Here is a 20,351-nt window from a genome sequence, read left to right as displayed (position 1 = left end):
TAATGGTCTTAGGCTACAGCAATATGCTACACCAATATGCTACACTCATGGTTAATTTATAAAGATGCGTATTTTGTAAGTCTCTAGCTGTAGGAACACGTCCATCTATTAATCTGCAGCCTATGAACAGTCAGGAGTGTGGCAGGATGCCACCTTGTTGACGTGCATGAAAACCACGCCTGTCCCAAACTCTTCGCCCAATGCTAAATCCATCGACCTTATTCTCCAAGCTATTTGGAAGGACGAAGTCAGGGTGGACGATAACAGAATGGCAAACCAAATTATCCATAAAAAAACGTTATACATCCTGAGTAGTTGTAGGCTACGTTCTGTATTTATTTATAGTCATTAAAATATTAGCTACACGTGTGCTCGAGACATGTAGGCTGGCTAACATATCCCAGGAATTGAACTTGCTGGTGATGATGCTCGTGGATCATGACTGTTCTGGGACTGATGTTCGGTTGGTTCGTCAGCTCAACAAGGGTATGAGGATTCAACCAGGGATATGCAGCGGAGGGACCGAGCAGCAACGGGGATGTAAAACTGGAGACGTCAATGAAAATATTGTTTGTCTGCAATCTCAGGATGAAACGGGACGGGTGTGTCCTGGAAGCCCAGCACTGGCGACAGACACGCGGCTATCCTCCTGTTCCACAGCAGGTAAAGTCCAAAGAAAGCATTGTATATTTTTTCTTTAAGGTTTTCAAAGTAGGCGACACGAGATTAATGAAAACAAACGAATAACCCCTTTACACAGAGCGCTTATATCTGCTTCTGTAGATAAGTGTTGGTGCATGGGTGGTGATACAATGTAGCAAAATGTACAGTGCGCTACAATTTACACTAACATCCCACACTAACTTTAAATTAAACATTTAAGGGCAGCCATAAGCAAGTACATAGATGCTTAATATAAATCATGTATAGTCCTGATGAAGCCTAAATGTGATTGTTTTTCTATCGGCCAACTCAGAGTTATTAAACATTAACATTTTAATTTCCCTTGATGACCCAGATTGAATTGGTTATTTCTCAGCTCATCAGCCATAGGTTTCAGGGTAAATGTTTTATTTGACTGGATGACCCTCATAATCGTAACCAGCAAAATTGCTCACATTCACCCATTATGGAGAGTCATTGACATGCATGCACACCAGTATTCCAATATGACACCAAGTGTGGAAATACAAGATGTGAGTCTTTTTAAACCTTTTGCGTCATGTTATCTGAAGTACGCCTACGTAATTGTTTGTAAATGTTGGCACCCTTTCCCCTTAATATAAGTAGTAACGTTTCCAAAATGTTAATGTCTTTTTGGCTACTGAATGACCATTGCATATTTTGAGTAGTCTGACTCGACATAGGTCTTGTAGTGGACGTGAAACAGTATTGCAATTTAGGACCTATTTAGTGTGCCTTTACTTTAAATACACATTGGATAGTTAGGCGCAAATGTTTTCAGTCCATTTTCAGAGTGGCGACAACAAACATCCCCCTGAATTAAGGGAAGCATGTATCTCTGAGTACAGTATTGATTATATTGCAGCACTTTCCCCATCCCAGACACAAAAGTCCATCCAAAAACAGACGTTATTTATTTAGTAAGTTTCAGCAGCCTCTGGCAAGATTTAGCTCCTCCATAAAAGCTTATCGAACCAATGGGGGTGTTTTTGTCTTCTGTTCTAAAACACAAAGATGTCCTTAAAGAAACTCCAAAGCAGTACACCAACTACTGTGTGTGACCTTGCATGGGATGAATCCAGGTTATCTGGGGTGAATAAACATGTTCTTGAAGGTTGAGTGTGATGTGAGAGTGGCTCTGATCAAGGGCAACCAATGATGATGTTGTCTTTCCAGACCGTGAACCAAGCAGTGGCAGTTACAACGTCTCCACTGGAACGGGAACCTTTTACAGCTGCGTCAGTCAGATCACCATCGGTAATTGTACTTTACAGAATGTCTTACTCTATATCCAAAAGAGACCGCAACGGGAGGCCGTATTTGGTTTGGCGGGAAAACGTCACACTGAAACTTTCAGAAATGTTTGGAAAATAGACCCTGTGTGAAAATGCTGATCACGCCAAGAAATCAGACATTTCAAAAATGAGTCTATCCTTTATCAGGTAGAAGTAGACAAGATCCAATATCATGCATCTTTTACACCTGCACATGAACAATTCTTCAGGTGCTGTATGTGGAGTTCTTGACAATGAAATTGATATAGAGTAGCCTACATAAAAAGCTAATGTTAATGGATGCATGGATGAGTTCTTGACCAGGCACAAGTCCTTCACAGATTGATCATTCTAAATGTAGCCCACATGCTTTACCTTGAGCCACCTCTAGTCTTCAGAAAGTGACCTCAATAGCCTTTCTCAATAAGCTGCCTTCAGAGGAGTCGATATGCCCCCTGGATGAGTGTGATTTAAAATCTTTCCCCATTGTTTGCCAGGATAGGATACTCTGCATCACTATGGGTCCCCTAAAGTGCTAATGGACGTTCAGTCTCCCCTAATTCAACTCTATTGGTTTGTTGTAGTCTTTACTCTAGTAAGTGCTGTTGAATATCGGAAATTAATAAGTGTATTATAACCATGGACAATTCCTGGATTCCAAGCAAATGGTGTTCTAAAGTGATGAGCTACATCTAATCAAATGTATTGAATTGATTTATTGATGCAGAATATTTGCCTGGTCAAACATACTGACTGCTGCACTCACCATTGTTTGAATTCACTTATTGACCAGGCCAGCTGATCACAGCCCATGATGAATCTAGATACAATTCTATTTTACTGTAAACAAATTGACAAGACTTTCAGCACGCTTCTATGGAAAGACGTTCAACAAGCACTTGCACAAATGACTGACGATTGGCTGAGAGAAATTGATAATAAAAAGATTGTGGGAGCTGTTTTGTTAGACTTCAGTGCTGCGTTTGACATTATCGATCATTGTCTGCTGCCGAAAAAACGTATGTGTTATGGCTTTAAAAAAAAGTCCATCCAAAAACAGACGTTATTTATTTAGTAAGTTTCAGCAGCCTTTACTATATTGCAATACTGCTATATTGTTGATAAAGCGTTACCTGTGTAACAGAACACAGAGGCTTCCTCTCCAACATAATCCCCAGGGCAGCTGTCTAGGCCCCTTACTTTTTCAATCTTTGCTAATGATATGCCACTGGCTTTGAGTAAAGCCATAAATAAATAATGTTGAAATTGAGCAAGTTGAGGTGACTAAACTGCTTGGAGTAACCCTGGATTGTAAACTGTCATGGTCAAAACATGTTGATACAACAGTAGCTAAGATGGGGAGAAGTCTGTCCATAATAAAGCGCTGCTCTACCTTAACAACACTATCAACAAGGCAGGTCCTACATGCCCTAGTTTGGTCGTCCTGGACTACTGTTCAGTCGTGTGGTCAGTTGCCACGAGGGACCTTGGAAAATTACAATTGGCTCAGAACAGGGCCCTTAAATGTACACAGAGAGCAAACATTAATAATATCCATGACATGCTGAATGCACCGAGGTGTCTGTTTTAAACTACTAGTACACAGCTCAGACACCCATGCATACCCCAAAAGACATGCCACCAGAGGTCTCTTCACAGTCCCCAAGTCAAGAACAGTCTATGGGAGGTGCACAGTACTTTGTAGAGCCATGGCTACATGGAACTCTATTTCACATCAGGTACAGTGCATTCGGAAAGTATTCAGACCCCTTGTTTTTTCCCCACATTTTTGTTAAGTTACAGCCTTATTCTGAAATGGATTAAATAGTTTTCCCCCCTATCAATTTACACAAAATACCCCATAATGACAAAGCATAAACATTTTTTTACATTTTTGGGGGGACATTTTATTAAAACATTTTTTTTTTAAATGGTATCACATTTACATAAGTATTCAGACCCCTTACTCAGTACTTTGTTGAAGCACGTTTGTCAGCGATAACATCATTGAGTCTTGGGTATGATGCTACAAGCTTGGCACAACTGTATTTGGGGAGTTCTCCCATTCTTCTCTGCAGATCCTCTCAAGTTCTGTCAGGTTGGAGGAGCGTTGCTGCACAGCTATTTTCAGGTTTCTCCAGAGCTGTTAGATCGGGTTCAATTCTGGGCTGTGGCTGGGCCACTCAAGGACATTCAGAGACTTGTCCCGAAGCCACTCCTGCGTTGTCCTGGCTGTGTGCTTAGGGTCGTTGTCCTGTTGGAAGGTAAACCTTCACCCCAGAGGTCCTGAGCGCTCTGGAGCAGGTTTTCATCAAGGATTTCTCTGTACGCTGTTCATCTTTCCCTCGATCCTGACTAGTCTCCCAGTCCATGCCGCTGAAAAACATTACCACAGCATGATGCTGCTACCACCATGCTTCACCGTCGGGATGGTGCCAGGTTTCCTCCAGACGTGTCGCTTGGCATTGAGGCCAAATAGTTCAATCTTGGTTTCATCAGACCAGAGAATCTTGTTTTTCATGGTCTGAGAGTCCTTAAGGTGTGTTTTGCCAAACTCCAAGCGAGCTGTCACGTGCCTATTACTGAGGAGTGGCTTCCGTCTGGACACTCTACCATAAGGGCCTGATTGATGGAGTGCTGTAGAGATGGTTGTCCTTCTGGAAGTTTCTCCCATCTCCACTGAGGAACTCTGAAGCTCTGTCAGAGTGACCATCGGGTTCTTGATCACCTACCAGACCAAGGCCCTTCTTCCCTGATTGCTCAGTTTGGCCGGCGGCCAGCTCTAGGAAGAGTCTTGGTGGTTCCAAACTTCTTCCATTTAAGAATGATGGAGGACACTGTGTTTTGTTTTGCTAGCACAGACTGGAATATGTTCCGGGATTCTTCCGATGACATTGAGGAGTACACCACATGAGTGCATCGATGGCGTCTTCCCCACAGTGACTGTATGTACATAACCCAACCAGAAGCCATGGATTACAGTTAACATTGCACTGAGCTAAAGGGTGGAGCTGCTGCTTTCAAGGAGGGGGACTCAAACCCGGAAGCTCATAAGAAATCCGGCTATGCCCGCAGATGAACCATCAAACGGGCAAAGCATCAATACAGGACAAGATCGAATTGTACTACACCGGCTCTGACGCTCGTCGGATGTAGCAGGGCCTGCAAACTATTACAGACTACAAAGGGAAGCACAGCCGAGAGCTTTTTGTAATATGTATATATTTTAATTGTTTGTACTTTTTACCACTTTTTCTCCCCAATTTCGTGATATCCAATTGATAGTTAAAGTTTTGTCCCATGGCTGCAACTCCCGTACGGACTCGGGAGAAGTGAAGGTCAAGAGCCATGCGTCCTCCGAAACACGACCCCGCCAAGCCGCACTGCTTCTTGACACGCTGCTCGCTTAACCCGGAAGCCATCCGCACCAATGTGTCAGAGGATACACTGTACAGCTGGCGACCAAAGTCAGCGCGCATGCTGAACGCTTAACAAATTGTGCGCCGCCTCATGGGACAACCGGTCGCGGCCGGCTGCGACACAGCCCGTAATCAAACCCAGATCTGTAGTGACACTTCCAGCACTGTCTTAGACCGCTGTTCCCCTCGGGAGACCCCTGTTTTAATTTTTAATACATTTGCTAAAATGTCAACCAGTTTTCGCTTTGTCATTATGGGCTACAATGTGTAGATTGATGAGGAAAACATTTTAATTTAATACATTTTAGAATAAGGCTGTAGACTGTGAAGAGGCACACATGATAATACACCCACTCTACACACAAGTACAAACGGATTTTGTATTGTAGATATGTGGTAGTAGAGTAGTTGCCTGAGGGAGCATACTTAATGTGTTGTGAAAAGTGTTATGAAATGTAATGTCATGTAATATGTTGCCTTAATGCAACACATTTTTTTACTTTTAGATTTGTGTATTGTTGTGAATTGTTAGATACTACTGCACTGTTGGAGCTAGGAACACGAGCATTTCACTACACCCGCAATAACATCTGCTAAATATGTGTATGTGACCAATAAAATTTGATTTGATTTAATGTTGCTGGACCCCAGAAAGAGTAGCTGCTGCCTAATGGGGATCCTTAATAAATACAAAATAATACAAATCTAGCCCAATTCTAGGCACCTGCATAGTAGTGTACCTTGGTCCCTCTAAGAGGCAGGAAGTGCTGGCGGTGGTGATCTGGGCCTCACGTTCCTCAGAGAGCTAGGCAGGGCATTTATTTTTATGATGACTGCGACAGAGATGTTGCTTAGAACACACTGTATCATTCAAACAGCTCATTGCATGGATGGTTTTAGAGGGCACCCTGAAGCACACGCAGGTGTGGATTACCTTGTATGCTATAGCATTTCAAGTAGCATACAGTTGCAGTGGATTACCTTGAATGCTATAGCATTTCAAGTAGCATACAGTTGCAGTGGATTACCTTGTATGCTATAGCATTTCAAGTGGCATACAGTTGCAGTGGATTACCTTGTATGCTATAGCATTTCAAGTGGCATACAGTTGCAGTGGATTACCTTGTATGCTATAGCATTTCAAGTGGCATACAGTTGCAGTGGATTACCTTGTATGCTATAGCATTTCAAGTAGAATTCAGTTGCAGTGGATTACCTTGTATGCTATAGCATTTCAAGTAGCATACAGTTGCAGTGGATTACCTTGTATGCTATAGCATTTCAAGTGGCATACAGTTGCAGTGGAGGTTGAGATTTCCCAGGGATCCACTACATTTGCAATGATAGGAATAAAGATTTATGTTAATGAATAAATAGTAGTAATATAGTTGCCACCTGTAGAGGTGATACATTTTTTTCCTACATTCTTAATTCCATTTTAGTGCTTGCTTCAGTGTAATATATAGCCTAATAAAAAATGCAATGAATTATGCATTACTGTCTACTGATGCTTTACACAGCATTAATAAGAAGGCTACTAGCTCTTCAGATGGGCCATTCTACTGTCAATGTTTGTCTATGGAGATTGCCAGCAACGGTTGTGGCTGAAATAGCCAAATCCACTCATTTGAAGTGTATCTTATAATGTGCTGGGGTTGTGTTTCCAGAAAAGCTAAAGAAGGATCTCTTTGCTCTTTGGATATTTGCGTTCATACAATGTCTTTAGGATTGTTGGGTTTGTTGGCAACCTTCATGTGGTATGCTTCAAAAGGAAAGTCAAATGCATAAAGTAAACTCTGTTAAATCAATTCAAGTTAAATGTACACTATGCAGCATGCTATCAATGTTACCATATTTTTCTTATTTCATTCTACAGATTTTACAGAATTTACAGACTTCCACAAAGGTGCTTGCAGGTGGAAATGTTTCACAACATACCTTTTTGATATAGATTTAGTTGGCAACAGTCAAAACATACTTTTTGTCATAAGTAGCCTCCTCATACATATTGGGAAGTATCAGAACTAAGTATGTGGAAGTAGACCACTGACAAACGAGAAACGAAGATGGACTCATCAGACAAGGGAAAGGACAGTCATGGAGTTGGCAACATCAACCACTAGAGAGCAGCATTGTTATGGACATATTTTTCCTTATGAACTGGGAGAGCGAAATATGTCTGCATTTTGCTAAATTGGTTCAACTAGGGAAGCGGAACCCTGAATTTCTGAGATATGGGAAATGTAATCGTAAGTGGAAACTCAATCCTCCAGAGAGCAACAACCTTAGTTTCATTATGAAACATGAAATTATTTGAATAATATCACTCATTTCCCTTTTCAAGCAATGGGATTTTTCTGCAATGTCTGACTTTCTGGGATCTATTCAATATCAAGGCTTTTCAAAGAACCCTGACATTGCTGTAAGATAAATAGACTAAGTATGCAAGTTGCAAGGACAAGTGTTCACATTCACATGCTTTCCAGGGTTATGTGTTATAGGAAGGGAGTCTGTTTTGAGAAACTCTTTCAGTCTGAGATATTAATATTCCCTACAGGGTTTGATCTCGGGGGCCAAGTGGCCATTGGTATCTCTCATTGGAACAGTCCATTCCCTTCCAGAGGTCACCCCCTGTGTGACAGTCCTGATGGGGTTCGCTCCGAGGCCTCCGCTGCCGCAGCCCCGCAACTCCCTGAGTACCAAGAGCCAGTGTCCTGTCCTGCCTCCCTGTCAATCAACCCTATATCATCCCACTGCAGCGCCAGCCAGGAGACCATCAGCGAAAGCAGCACAAGTAAGGTTTCACCTTTCAACTTTGAACCCTGACTTCATTCTAATCTCAGCTCTGTGGTTTGGTCACTAAAGATCCGGTCTAGAAACGGCTTATCCTGCCTAAGCTCAGAACCTTTGGCGTTGACCGTAATCGGAGTAGATGGCAGTAGTGAGAGCCATCAGTAGATGTATACTGACCAAAAATATAAACGCAACAATTTCAACGATTTTACTGAGTTAGTAATTTGAAATAAATGCATTCGGGCCTCTGAGTTATATTGAGTCAGTCTGTTGGTTCTGAGTTGCACAGAAGAGAGTATCCTGGAATCACATTATAGTATGAACACACCTGGATTGTTCCATGTCATTTCAGCAAGTCATGACACTCACTATCTCAGATTGTTCTGAAATTATTTCTGTAGTTAGAAACAGATAAGATGTCTTGCAGCATTATTTTGTTGAAATATAATTTGATTTCTGAGAAATCAAGCTAATTGATTGCATGCAAATTGCCAATTTTTTATTTATAGGATTCATATAATACTCAATAAATTAGCTTAATATCTCAACAAAATAATGTAGCAGGAGTGCTAATCTTATGTTTCTAACAGAAACAATTTCAGAACAATCTGAGATAATGGGTGTAAATCCTCTTTCTTGTGCTTTTTGAGGTGGAACAACCCACCGCTGACCTTTTTGAAATAATATGTGGATGCTTTCCACCTTATTGGTTGACTGTGAATCTAATATTTGAAATACCATACTGTACATCACAAAACCTAACCATGCTCGAAAAAATTCTGTGCTTGAAACAAATATGGTTGTTACATAAGCATACACACACAGTCTATTTGTGGTTAGTACCAGTGGTGGAAAAAGTACCCAATTGTGATACTTAAGTAAAAGTATAGATACCTTAATAGGAAGTTACTCAAGTAAAAGTTAGTCACCCAGTGAAATACTACTTGAGTAAAAGTCCAAGTATTTGGTTCTAAATATACTTAAGTATCACAAGGAAATGTAATTGCTAAAATATGCTTAAGTATTAAAAGTATAAATCTCTTCAAATTCCTTATTTGTAACGGTGTTCGCCTGAGGAAGAAGGAGAGGACCAACGTGCAGCGTGGTACGTGTTCATGATTTTTAATAACACTGAACACTAAAACAAAAAATAACAAAAGCGGAACAAACGAAACAGTCCTGTCTGGTACAGACACAGAGACAGAAAACAACTACCCACAAAACACAGGTGGGAAAAGGATACCTAAGTATGGTTCTCAATCAGAGACAACGATAGACAGCTGCCTCTGATTGAGAACCACACCCGGCCAAACACACAGAAATAGAAAACATAGAACACAAAACATAGAATGCCCACCCCAACTCACGCCCCGACCAAACCAAAATAGAGACATAAAAAAGTAACTAAGGTCAGGGCGTGACAATATTAAGCAAACCAGATGCACCATTTTATTGTTTTAAAAATGTATGGATAGCCAGGGGCACACTCCAACACTCAGACATTATTTACAAATTATGCATTTTATGTTTATTGAGTCTGCCAGATCAGAGGCAGTAGGGATGACCACGTGTTCTCTTGATAAGTGTGTGAATTTGACCATTTTCCTGTCCTGCTAAGCATTCAAAATGTAACAAGTACTTTTGGGTGTCAGGGAAAATGTATGGAATAAAAAGTACATTTATTTTCTTTAGGAAAGTGAAGTAAAAGTTGACAACAAAAAAATATAGTGGAGTACAGATACCCCCAAAAAGTCTTAATTAAAAATACTTTAAAGTTCTGGGATCTGCCCCTTTTTTAAAATTTAATTTCGCCTAAAATGACATACCCAAATCTAACTGCCTGTAGCTCAGGCCCTGAAGCAAGGATATGCATATTCTTGGTACCATTTGAAAGGAAACACTGAAGTTTGTGAAAATGTTAAAGGAATGTAGGAGAATATAACAATACATCTGGTAAAAGATAATACAAAGAAGAAAAAAAACATTATTTTGTATTTTTTTGTACCATCATCTTTGAAATGCAAGAGAAAGGCCATAATATATTTTTCCAGCCCAGGTGTAATTTAGATTTTGGCCACTAGATGGCAGCAGTGTATATGCAAAGGTTTAGACTGATCCAATAAACCATTTAATATCTGTTCAAAATGTTGTATCAAGAATGCCCAAATGTGCCTAATTTGTTTATTAATAACTTTTCATGTTCAAAATTGTGCACTCAAACAATAGCATGGTATTCTTTCATTGTAATAGCTACTGTAAATTGGACAGTGCTGTTAGACTAACAACAATCTAAGCTTTCTGCTAATATCAGATATGTCTGTCCTGGGAAATGTTCTTGTTACTTACAACCTCATGCTAATCGCATTAGCCTCAACCGTCCCGTGGAAGGGACACCGATCTCCAAAGAAGTTAAGTACTTTACACCACTAGTTAGCAGACTGTTCCAGTTGGATCCTGCCTGAAAACAAATTGTTAAAATAGTGTTACTAACATGGTAAAGCGTACAACAGACTTGAAAACACACTTTTGGAAAGCAGCCAGCTATTATAGTATATGTAGGGTTTGTTTAATTTGCAGTAGTTTCACTCACTCTGAGTGTTGCATGCAAGTAGGGTAACTAATGGTAGAGTTTTCTAAAGGATTCCTCCTTTTAAAATATATACACTGTACACAACAATTGTGTGTGTGCATCAATGTGTTTATGTGCATGTGTGTGAGGTGCTGGCTTTAAAAAACACATTGACACCCAGAGCAGCAGAAACTGTCATTCCTTTGGTCAACAACCACACTGATAGAGGCAGCCCTGCTCCGATTGGCTACCCTCAAAGCTTCTATCCCACGGATTGGCTGACGGGGATAACTGATTAAGAATACTGATTGTCTTGCAGCTCTCTTGCTCTCGCTCTCTCCCTCTCTCTGCATAGACATTCTGCTTGTATTTTTCTCTGAGAGGATCTAAGCTGGTCTGCATCTGTTTCTTCCTGAGCTTTGCCTCGTGCCGGCTGGACAGAGGTTTATATAATCTGAGGGATGTTTTGGGGATGAGCAGAGTGGTGTGTGTGTGTGTGAGGGAGCTCAGGAGCTAGAGCAGAGCGCTGCGGTGCTCGGGAGTGGAAGTAACATGGGGAATGCAGCTAATTGCCTCTGCAGAAGGTCCTTTTCCCCCTGCGGGGTCTTTAGTGCGGGAGCCAAGTTTAGCTAGTTGTCGCTACTGTAGCGCTTGCAGAGCCTCCGCTGGGTCGGCCCCTGGGTTGTGTCGTCCCCTCCTCCTGTTGCCCTCTGAGGGGTTGAAGCTCTCTCCCTCTCTACCTCGCATGGTGAGTGCTACAGGCAACTTGACCCACAGCAGTGTGTTTTCCCCCTCTGTAGTGGTTTTGCTGCAGTGATCTCTCTCTCTGTCGCTCTCGCTCGCTCCCCCCCTCTCTGTTTCGATCTCTTTCTTTCTCTGTCCCTCACTCATATGCTATGACCCACATGTACTCTTCTTTTACTGTCTATCATCTCTGTTCTCTTTTCACACTGTTGTGTTCCTGAACCGTACAGGCATTTGACCTTCACACACGCATACACACACACACTCTCTCCCTCTTTCTCCCATCTCTCCTTGGCTCCCGTATCGCCCTCCCTCCCACACAGTTTCACTCCGGGGGTTGTAAATGAGCTGTGTGTCCAAAGTGTAGCACTCCTCCATTATGCATGGTTCAGGGAAGGAGAAGTGGGTCAGGGCTCAGTGGAGACGCCGTGTGTCTGAGCTCTGTTTCCCATCTGGCAGGCGTGAAACGGCCATTGTGTTGCCCCGGGGCCTAACGAAGCCTGGAGGTCTGTTGTCCCCTGACTGTGCTGGTGTAGTGGTACAGAACCCTCCTCTGTCTTCCTGGTCCCCATGGCAACCCTCCCCCCTTTTTATTTTCCGCTCACTTACCCAACCAGCTAGCCTACTGTGAGCTGTCATGCTAAGGCAAGGTTATGTCATATGAACTGAGGAGGCGCTAGCGATTTCATTGGGGAATAATTTTTCGCAAGAAAGATTTCTCTACTGACAATCATCGGTGGTTTAGGATTCAGGGTTACAAATCAACTAGCAATACTGTTATACTGTAGCATTTTTCATTCAATTCAAAAGTCATTTTCGCAGCATAACTAGCAGTTCATGGACTTTGTTGCAAAACATCTTAATATTCAACAAAAGTTTTATTGTACCCAAGAATGTAATGCAATGTAACTCACCATCGTTGCATCAGTGGGAGCCTGGAAGCCTTGGGCTTGTTTCCTCGATGCGTGGAGAAGTCCACTAAATAGCTATTTGAAAACCAACCGAAACTAGCTTTGACTATTTATTTGAACCCTACTTCTGATTTTTAAGTATTCTCATGTAGCCTAGATTGTTGGTTAATCGGTGTGTCTGACTGGGTATCATGCAACATTTGCTGTTGTCTGTCCTGTTCAACAGTTTTAGATTGTTTGTAGATTCCATGATAAATTAATTGTGTGGGTGGTCTAGTTTTTGACGAGTTCACTATTTCCAGACATTCAGATCCAAAAATGGGCGTCCATCCCAAAACATCTCGGTGCTCTGTCTGTTTTCCTCTGCTGCCAAGGCTGAGGTGACCTCACCAGTAGCTTATGTTACAAATGAGTGGAGATTTCATATGAAACCAGGACAAAGAAATACCATGGTTTTTGGGGATTTTCACTATTTTATTCATATCATTTTTCTTTGGGGGAGGTATTGTTGACATATTTATCTAAACGTATAATTGAGAAATAATTAATAAAAGTTGGCATATTTCTGACATTTTGTCCTGGTTTCGTATGGAATCACTCAAATTCAGGTATAACAGAGAATCTTATAATGATACAGATCTAATGAGTGCCGACTGTTAAAGCCATAGAATTACATACAGAATCACATGAATTATAGGACCTCTATGAGCTCAGCTCACTAGATTTGTGTGGTCATAAATAACATGAAATGTGAAATAAATATTCTGAATCAATACTAACCTATCTCTTTTTCATCATGTAAGAGGTAACATTTATGGGAATGAGGGAAAAACAAATTGACTCTTGACAGAATGATTATTTTGTAGGAAACACTACTGTTGTGAATTGTTTAGATATTACTGCACAGTTGGAGCTAGGAACACAAGCATTTCGCTACACCCACAATAACATCTGCTAAATATGTGTAATTGACCAATAAAATGTGATTTGGTTTGCTGTGAATTGTGAGCGAGGCTAAATAATGTTAGCTAAACAGTGGTGATTATAACATGTAAATCTTGGTGGGGCACACAAAACAAAATGTGGGATGCATGCCAGCAAAGCCAGCAAAGCCACTACACAACACAACACTAAACAATACATTTATTGCACTATAACAGTGACCACAAACTGTTAGGGCCTACATTTTATTTTGTATTTAACCTTTATTTGACTAGGCAAGTCAGTTAAGAACAAATTCTTATTTACAATGATGGCCTAGGAACAGTAGGTTAACTGCCTTGTTCAGGAGCAGAATGACAGATTTTTACCTTGTCAGCTCGGCAATTCTAACTAGCAACCTTTCGGTTACTGGCCCAACGCTCTAACCACTAGACTACCTGCCGCCCCAATAAAGCTGTCATACATAAAGCTGTCCCAACAGCAGTCCCAACACCTTACCACTGCTACACTTGGCTTTCAGCGGAGCCTTGTCTCCCAGAGAAGAAAGTTAATTCAGCCTCATTTACTGCCTTTTAAAAAAACATAGCTGAGATGGCTGACTTGCTTAAACAAATGTGGTTTCTACTGACAATTGAGATGTACAAACTATGGCATAAGAGGACGACAAGCGGATAAGAGGCAATCTGTAATTTCGATTAATGAGCGAGCGACTACGGACGTAGTCAATAACTATTTGTTCAGGACTTTTGAAATGTACAGCGACAGAATTCAGAACATGGGCCGTTCTTAGTGTACTCTCTGTACAACAAGTCAGAACCATAGGAAAAATAAAGGGGGCACATAAACAGACAATGAAAGCTTTTACAATATTCAGTTATTACATTTCTATAAAACAGGTTATAGGCTACATGTGCACCACCAAGTTAGAACAGTAGACAAAATTAAGAGGTGAAAATGGACCAAATTATTAAGGTGAGGCACATTGAACGCCGTTTGGGTCTTTGCCTGTCAAAAATATACACGTCATATAACACTATTTGACTCATTAAATAAGCTTTTAATTTGACAAGTCAAATAACACAATTCTATTATATAATGTTGTGTGTGCTGAATTTGCACGTGCAAGCCAAGCGCCACCACTACTATCAGTAGCACTGTACAAACAAAAATTAGCAAATAACCACACACCTCCCACAAACGATGTGTTTACAATACCACGTTGGTGAAAATTAACCAAAATATTAAGGTGATGCACATGGGCTACTAACAGCTTACTACACAACATACACTTAGTATTACTTTCTTAGCTACAGTATACATATCTCTCTGGCATATTACATCATTTATGCAGCAGCATACAACACATTTGTCATCAAACTTTGTCATCAAAGTCTGGCATTCTTTGGATTTATGGTGGGTGCACTGGGGGAAAAACACACAGCCACTCCATTGAATAGCAGGCTAGGGGTTGCTTTGCAATGTTGCAGTCAGCCACTGATTTCTTACAAACCACTCATTGTTGAATTTGTGATTTCAAACTTGTTGTGTAATCTTTATGTCTAATGGCCGATGAGCACCGAAACGTTTTATCTATAATTTCTATTCATTATTTCTCTTCATATGACAAGGATTAAAAATGATTTGCCAGTAGATTGTTGACTTAATTCATGATGATGATGACTTGCTAGCTAACTAAGACTTTGAAAGTAAGATGTTGACATGATCAGTCCAATCAAAGCTACTGTACATATAACGTGATTTGACATAATTTTATATGTGGCCAATGATCTTGAGACTTGTAATAAAGCTCTATGGCAGGACCCAAAGGACTGAAATTTTGCATGTCTACTCTTACTAAGGACTTAAACTTGGCGATGACATAGTGTCCCCATGAGTGACAGAACACTAAGCCAATCACGGCGCAATGCTCCTATTTTCTGCTGGCTCGCCCCACCACCACAAAAAGCACTGAGCTAGGCTGAAACACCTCCATTTTGGAGCTGCCTCACTCAAGAAAACAAAAAAGAGATCATGCTTGTCGCCACTGTAGCTAAATCATGTTAGCTAAATGGTGCAGCTTTACTCACAGATTAGCAAATAAAGTCACCTAAGAATCACTTTAGTCCCATGTTACATTTCCTGCGTGTAATTAGATTACATCCACTGAATGTAACTTCATACTTTGTTTTGCTGTCTGCTAACTTCATTGCATCTTGGTAATGACCCCCATTCCTGGAGGAATAGAGCCTATTTTTCCCTCCATGTGGGAGACTCAATGCTTACCTGTTCACGTGCAGAGGCCATGAGCCACTGTTGGTGCTATCTGGGATCCTTGGAACTTCCCTGCCCTTACTCTAACCATTAAACGTTTTAAATGTCAACTTCAATTGGGTGTCGTTAGAGTTGGGAAATCCCATGGATCCTGTTTAGACTTTTCACATGAGACACTCTATTTGTCCTGTAATTAGCTGGTGATGTGATGCAGCACACCTGAATGTAATGTACTTCTCATTATCAATTAGAAGTTTCTGATAGTACTATTCAGTGGAGAGGAGTATTATGTGTTTGTGACTGTACAATGGTTTTGTGTGGGAAACTACTTAAACCAACTAGCTTAGCCTGAACATCCTCCTGAGATAGCTAGCATAGCAACATGTTAGCACTGGCTTGGCCTCCACGCTTATGGCATGGATTACCACATGACAATTGGCATTTTGTGTGTGTACTTTGGGTCAGGATTTTGGCCGATATGCCCATTGACTCTGCACTGTGACTGTCTAACTCTGTGTAAATCAGTTTGTGTTTTGTGTGTGCGTGTCTCAGTTGGTAGAGCTTGGTGCTTGCAACACCAGGGTTGTGGGTTCGATTCCCGTGGGGGACCAGTATTGGGAAATGTATGCACTCACTACTGTTGCTCTGGATCGTCAGCAGCATACCACCCGCATACCACTGCTGGCTTGCTTCTGAAGCTAAGCAGGGTTGGTCCTGGTCAGTCCCTGGATGGGAGACCAGATGCTGCTGGAAGTGGTATTGGAGGGCCAGTAGGAGGCACTCTTTCCTCTGGTCTAATAAAATATCCCAATGCCCCAGGGCAGTGATTGGGGACACTGCCCTGTGTGTAGGGTGCCGTCTTTCGGGATGGGACGTTAAACGGGTGTCCTGACTCTGAGGTCATTAAAGATCCCATGGCACTTATCGTAAGAGTAGGGGTGTTAACCCCGGTGTCCTGGCTAAATTCCCAATCTGGCCCTCAAACCATCATGGTCACCTAATAATCCCCAGTTTACAATTGGCTCATTCATCCCCCTCCTCTCCCCTGTAACTATTCCCCAGGTCGTTGCTGCAAATGAGAACGTGTTCTCAGTCAACTTACCTGGTAAAATAACGGTAAAATAAAAAAATAAAAAAATAAATAAATAAGAGCATCTACTAAATGACTAAAATGTGTGTGTGCTGCTGCCTAGTGGTCACTCGGAGGCAACAGAACCACTGTTGTTAATTATTGATTGGCTTTGTTTCTCTATGGACACCTAGGCTTCTATGCTTATATCATATCTTATCATCCAACCTAGATCAACCTAATGGTCTATTAGTAGGCCAATCATCTTGTCATGTTCAATATTTATAATTTTCCAGGGTCTAATCTACTGACTAGTTAATATAAATCATGTAAAGTATATTTTAAATGTAAAGGGTTTTCTCAATGTTGTGACTTGTGCTTAATCTTGAACTTAGAGGGTACTGTGGTAGTCGTGGTAACAGCACAATATAGACCTTGTGTTTGGAAGTAGCAGGTCATTTGGATTTTGATGGGCACAGGTGGAATTTTAAAGTGTGCAAATGATATGCTTTGATGTGTCAATTCAGACCGGCAGAGCTGCGTTGGACAACTCTTTCAAATGTAATGTTATTATGGTAGGAATCATTCGATTTCTATAGTGCCCTGGCTTTTATCCCTCACTTCTCCTTTGGGGCTGCAGTAACCTCTACTCGCGCTATAAAAGACCATCTAGCAGCTGATGGCTGAGTGAAACGTTTATTTCAACTGAAGTCACTGAGGGAACCCGCCCATCGATTTCAGCCAGGAAGAAAGAGTTCATGGTGGTTTTATTACCTGCTGTTATTTCAATACCTCAGCCACTGCGGGAAGGGAGCATTCTCTCTCCCACTCCTCCTCTGTATGTCTGGGGCTCAGCAGAAATATTCTGCTGAGTCGCGGAGCTGTCACAAAGGGAAATTCAGCGTTCAGACCAGCGACGACCTTCCCCAGAGCCTAGGCTCGTCAAATGGAAGAGTGGGTCACAGACCTCTTCAGAGGGGCTGTTGTTAGCCTACTCACTAGGCCATGTTAGATAATGGCTCCTCTCAGGGGGAGCACAGAATCACTTAAGGGCACGCAATTTCTTTCTCTGATCAATTGCATTAGTATCAACAAAAAAATGTGCAAACAATATAGCTCAGTGTTTGTATTATTTATTTTATACAGTCTTTTTTGCTCATCTTTATTAAGGGTGTCAATCATTTCAGACCCGACTGTATAGAGATAGATATATCTCTACATCTTCTTTGGGGCCACTGTAAAGTTTACTCATGATTTGCATGTCTGTATAATAGTGATGGGGGGGTGTATTATTTTGGGACAATATTATATCAATATTTGACACAAAGTATTTATTTATTTTTGCTACTATTGGTAGCGTTAGCTAGCGCTATCGGCTGTGGGCCAACCTGTGCCAAAACTCTGGTATTTACCTCCTATAGCTTGTTCTCCATCTTCTTTTTTAAATATTAAGCCAACATGGTTTCAGCACTTATTTCCCTGACTGATCAAAACTACTTTTCTCATGTCTCTCTCTTGTCTCTCTGCAGCAGACATATGGTGAGCAATATGTTAGAAACATCGAATCGCAATAAAATCACAGTAAAATCACAATATCGCATCCCAATAAAATCACAGTATCGCATCGCAATAAAATCACAGTATCGCATCGCAATAAAATCACAGTATCGCATCGCAATAAAATCACAGTATCGCATCGCAATAAAATCACAGTATCGCATCGCAATAAAATCACAATATCGCATCGCAATAAAATCACAGTATCGCATCGCATTAAAATCACAGTATCGCATCGCAATAAAATCACAGTATCGCATCGCAATAAAATCACAGTATCGCATCGCAATAAAATCACTGTATCGCATCGCATTAAAATCACTGTATCGCATCGCAATAAAATCACAGTATCGCATCGCAATAAAATCACTGTATCGCATCGCAATAAAATCACTGTATCGCATCGCATTAAAATCACTGTATCGCATCGCAATAAAATCACAGTATCGCATCGCAATAAAATCACTGTATCGCATCCCAATAAAATCACTGTATCGCATCGCAATAAAATCACAGTATCGCATCGCAATAAAATCACAGTATCGCATCGCAATAAAATCACTGTATCGCATCGCATTAAAATCACTGTATCGCATCGCAATAAAATCACAGTATCGCATCGCAATAAAATCACTGTATCGCATCGCATTAAAATCACTGTATCGCATCGCAATAAAATCACAGTATCGCATCGCAATAAAATCACAGAATCACCATACATATAGAATCACCATACATATAGAATCGTGAGATTTGCCATACATTATCATATCGGCACCTAAGTATCGAGATGATAATATCGTGAACTCCCGGGAAATTCCCAGCCCTACTATATAAGGCTCTGGATTCACCTATCTCCCATTTCCTAACCAACAGAGGATGTCTCCTGAAGGTTTGATAAGGTCTCAAACGTTACAATGTAAATGTTCCAGCTCCCTTCCTGTTAGGTTATTTTATTTGTATTTGTATTTTATTGAACCCTTATTTAACTGTGAGTTTTACTTTATTTACTGAGCTCTGATAATACCCCTCACCCTCTATAGTCATCTGTTTTCCACTAAATGTGGGGCCTCAGTCTTTACTGATGGTTGATTATATGATGAATTCTCTCCCTCTCCTCTCTGTCTCTCACTGTCTCTCTCTCACTGTCTCTTTCTCTATCTTTTTCTCTCTCTTTCGCTCTGTCTTTCTGTCTCTGTATCTCTCCTCCAGGTGTGAGTTTCTCTCTACATGGGGCTGAGCTCCAATGGCAGAGCCCCCACAGACGCAGAGTTCTGCGTCCCCCGTCCCCTGGGGTTGAGGCTGCGGATTTCTCCTTCCCCCACAACAGGTCGCCAGTCAGAATGGAGGAGTCCTTGGCTGGGGCTCCTGATTCCCCCAGCACACAGAACAGCGTGCCACCCCCCGGTAAGCCATTTGGCACCTCCTTAAAGGGGTACCTCAACCAAATAACATTACCATAATGTAACTGTTGTGCAGCGTCTTTTTAAAGAGCAGCTTTTATGAGACAAAAAAACTTTTGTGAAGTTAATCTGAGTGGTAGTCATGCACTTAATTATTATTATTTATTTTTTGGGATTTTTGTCAATATGTTGTTAAATGTTTTTGATGGATTAAGTGAGTTAGGAAGTAATCTAGGTGTCCACAGAATCAACAACATATTGAGGGTTTGACCAATGACGCTGGGTTTTCTGCTGATGTTCTGTCCAGTTTTGAAGGATGTGAAGTTGTTAATGGAGAGTTTGGAGGGGCTGAGCACTCCGTCCAAAGATGGCGACTCGACCCTGCTCGACCCCGGGACCAGTAGCATCCTGGACGACAACACCAGGACTGACCCGGCACCAGAGGTGAGAGGTCAATTACAGGTGTGTCCGTAAAGCACGTATGGTCGATGTGGGTTGAAGCTGTCAGTGTTATTCTTATCCTCCTTGGGGGAACTGTAAAGACGTTTAGTCTTCTTAGGGTGAGCTCATTGGTTTCTTACTACAGTAGTGTGATATATAACCCTTGGAAGAGTATATTTAGATATTGTGCTTATGAGCAAAGCACTTTAGCTCAACTGCCTCTGTAAATGTTAGGCAGTGCTAATGGTAAAATATATTAAAGTCACTTTGGGTC

At 41.3% G+C, this 20,351-nt stretch overlaps 1 protein-coding gene across 5 annotated transcripts in view; it reads left to right on the top strand.

Annotated features, from left to right (window-relative positions):
- Positions 1 to 163: 163 nt before the first annotated feature.
- LOC129865103 (anoctamin-4-like) overlaps positions 164 to 20,351 on the top strand; it is a 44,079-nt gene continuing 23,891 nt past the window's right edge. For 2 of the 5 annotated variants that reach the window (XR_008761317.1, XM_055937591.1), the window contains exons 1-5: positions 164 to 663; positions 1,861 to 1,941; positions 7,935 to 8,171; positions 19,446 to 19,640; positions 19,944 to 20,080. Coding sequence is in view for 4 of the 5 variants with exons in the window: in XM_055937591.1 (XP_055793566.1) it covers positions 423 to 663; positions 1,861 to 1,941; positions 7,935 to 8,171; positions 19,446 to 19,640; positions 19,944 to 20,080 (891 nt within the window). In the remaining variant the exon portion in view is untranslated. Of the gene's footprint in view, positions 664 to 1,860; positions 1,942 to 7,934; positions 8,172 to 11,046; positions 11,488 to 19,445; positions 19,641 to 19,943; positions 20,081 to 20,351 lie in introns of those variants that run through there. The other 3 variants (XM_055937590.1, XM_055937592.1, XM_055937593.1) reach the window with 3 other exon arrangements.

Source organism: Salvelinus fontinalis, chromosome 11, assembly GCF_029448725.1.
Source record: "Salvelinus fontinalis isolate EN_2023a chromosome 11, ASM2944872v1, whole genome shotgun sequence".
NCBI classification, from domain to species: Eukaryota; Metazoa; Chordata; class Actinopteri; order Salmoniformes; family Salmonidae; genus Salvelinus; species Salvelinus fontinalis.
This window is presented reverse-complemented; position numbering and strand designations above follow the sequence as displayed.